Source organism: Sinocyclocheilus grahami, unplaced genomic scaffold (genome assembly GCF_001515645.1).
Source record: "Sinocyclocheilus grahami isolate Dianchi unplaced genomic scaffold, SAMN03320097.WGS_v1.1 scaffold799.1, whole genome shotgun sequence".
NCBI lineage: Eukaryota > Metazoa > Chordata > Actinopteri > Cypriniformes > Cyprinidae > Sinocyclocheilus > Sinocyclocheilus grahami.
Window position 1 is genome coordinate 89,041 of NW_015505978.1, and position 1,906 is coordinate 90,946.

The window sequence follows — 1,906 nt, forward strand, 5'->3', positions numbered from 1 at the left end:
ATATATATATATATATATATATATATATATACACACACATATATATACATATGTATACATACACACACACACATATATATAAGTCAGTGTTTTTTGTCTGTACAATGACAGCCAAAGCTCATCAAAACTGTCCGGTTACCAACATTCTTCAAAATATCATCTTATGTTTTTTTTTTGCAGGGAAAAAAGTCATAAAGGTTTGGAACTACCTTTGAGTAAATGACAGCATTTTCAGTATTGGTTTAACTACGCAAGTAAATGAATAATTTGCTACAGAATAGCAAATACAAAACAACTGTTAGAGAAAATACACTTTCATGTAGTAATTGGAGATTATAATCAAAATCTTATTACTAAGATATAGGCCTTTTAACAAGTCACAGACCCCTACTGAATTTCAGTTGCTTCTGTTAAGGGGGGGACTCAAAAATAGCACATCCACATGATGTATGTAATGTACACTCCACAAAGTTCGTTGAATTTTTCTTTAATTATTTATATAATCAGACAGGTGCAGTGTAATGTCATCTCACCTCCAGAATGAGCGGATGGGCCACAGCATCTGGTTTGATGACCGCAAGGGTGAGCTGCAATGCCTTCACACACCGCATGCCTTTACTGTACTGCTTATAGTTCCACTAAAAGCATCAATGGCCTTATGTTTCCCAGTGATTTGTCTCTATCGACACGATAACCAGCAGCTCTAAATACACATGAATGCTCGTGAACATTTCACAGCTCTTTCAGATTCCAATGCGCTGTGCAACATGATAAATTCATCGATACAATGTAGGCGATCGACCGAAAAAAAACTTTCGTTTGTTCAGTTGGTGTTTAAATTTGTTTTCAGATTGAATTCTCAAGAAAAATAAGGCTTGTTTTCTAAACTCAGCGTGCTCCGCGCTGTCGTTACGTGGGCGCCGCCATCTTGCCCGGTAGTAAACATAGGAAGTTACACAGCCCGCAGCTCTCATCAAAATCCTACTATTTCGACCAACCCTTGCTGATATACAACTGCTTTGTTGACAATAAATCTACAAATAGCCAACACAATAGCTGATATTCGTTTTTAACGAAACATACTGTACCTCGAATAAAAAGCTTGTAATCTATGCTTGTTTAAAACACATTTTAACAGGGGATTTATCATTGCGCACTCCCATGCTTTTCTTTGTTTTAGTGATAAAACATAGGCTATTATGTTTTCAAATATATAATGTGTACAACAACCCATTTTCTAGCAATGCTGTGGAAAACTTTCAATGAAATACAGAAAATAATTCAAAGTTACAGATATTGTCCAATGTGACACCTTGCCTATTGCATAAGAATAACCTCTAAGAATAACAAAGATATTTAATAAGGTTTCTTCTACCTTAAGCTGACATTTAGAGAAACAGTGACCTGTGACCATCTGTAGTAGCTAAAGTCATGTGACAATACAACTGTAAAACAGACCTTGTTTAGATTGTTTAAAAGATTATCTTAAAGAATATTTTTTGTTGATGATGCTTAATGAAAATATAAATAATTCTAGTCTGTATAATGCATGTTTACTTTTACATGTGAGTCTGTCTTTATGTGCATGTGAAGGATCAAACGTGATAATTGTTTTAGACAGCTGTGAAACCCAGAATGATGATGCAGTAACAAAAAAGTAGACCATTTGATGATTATTGTGAATTATTTTCTTAACACTGATCTGACTATACTACAATCACATTACTTTTTAATGTCGCACGTCAGAGCTTCAGGCTGCAGTAAATAGTCTTGAAAGTAGAATCCTTGATTTTCACACACCTATTATTCTTCGTTCATTTGTCAGGCAGTACGATTATGTCAGTTTTGACCAGAGGCAGACAAAGTACTCAGCTCCATTACTTGAGTGAACAGATACTGCTGGTCA

General features: G+C 35.0%; 1 protein-coding gene across 1 annotated transcript in view; it reads right to left on the minus strand.

The window, feature by feature from the left end:
* Nucleotides 1-979, minus strand: part of LOC107561929 (nucleoside diphosphate kinase 6) — a 6,056-nt gene extending 5,077 nt beyond the window's left edge. The window contains exon 1 of the mRNA XM_016246465.1: nt 534-979. Coding sequence (XP_016101951.1) covers nt 534-611 — 78 coding nt within the window. The 5' untranslated portion in view covers nt 612-979. The remainder of the gene's footprint in view (nt 1-533) is intronic.
* Nucleotides 980-1,906: the final 927 nt, after the last annotated feature.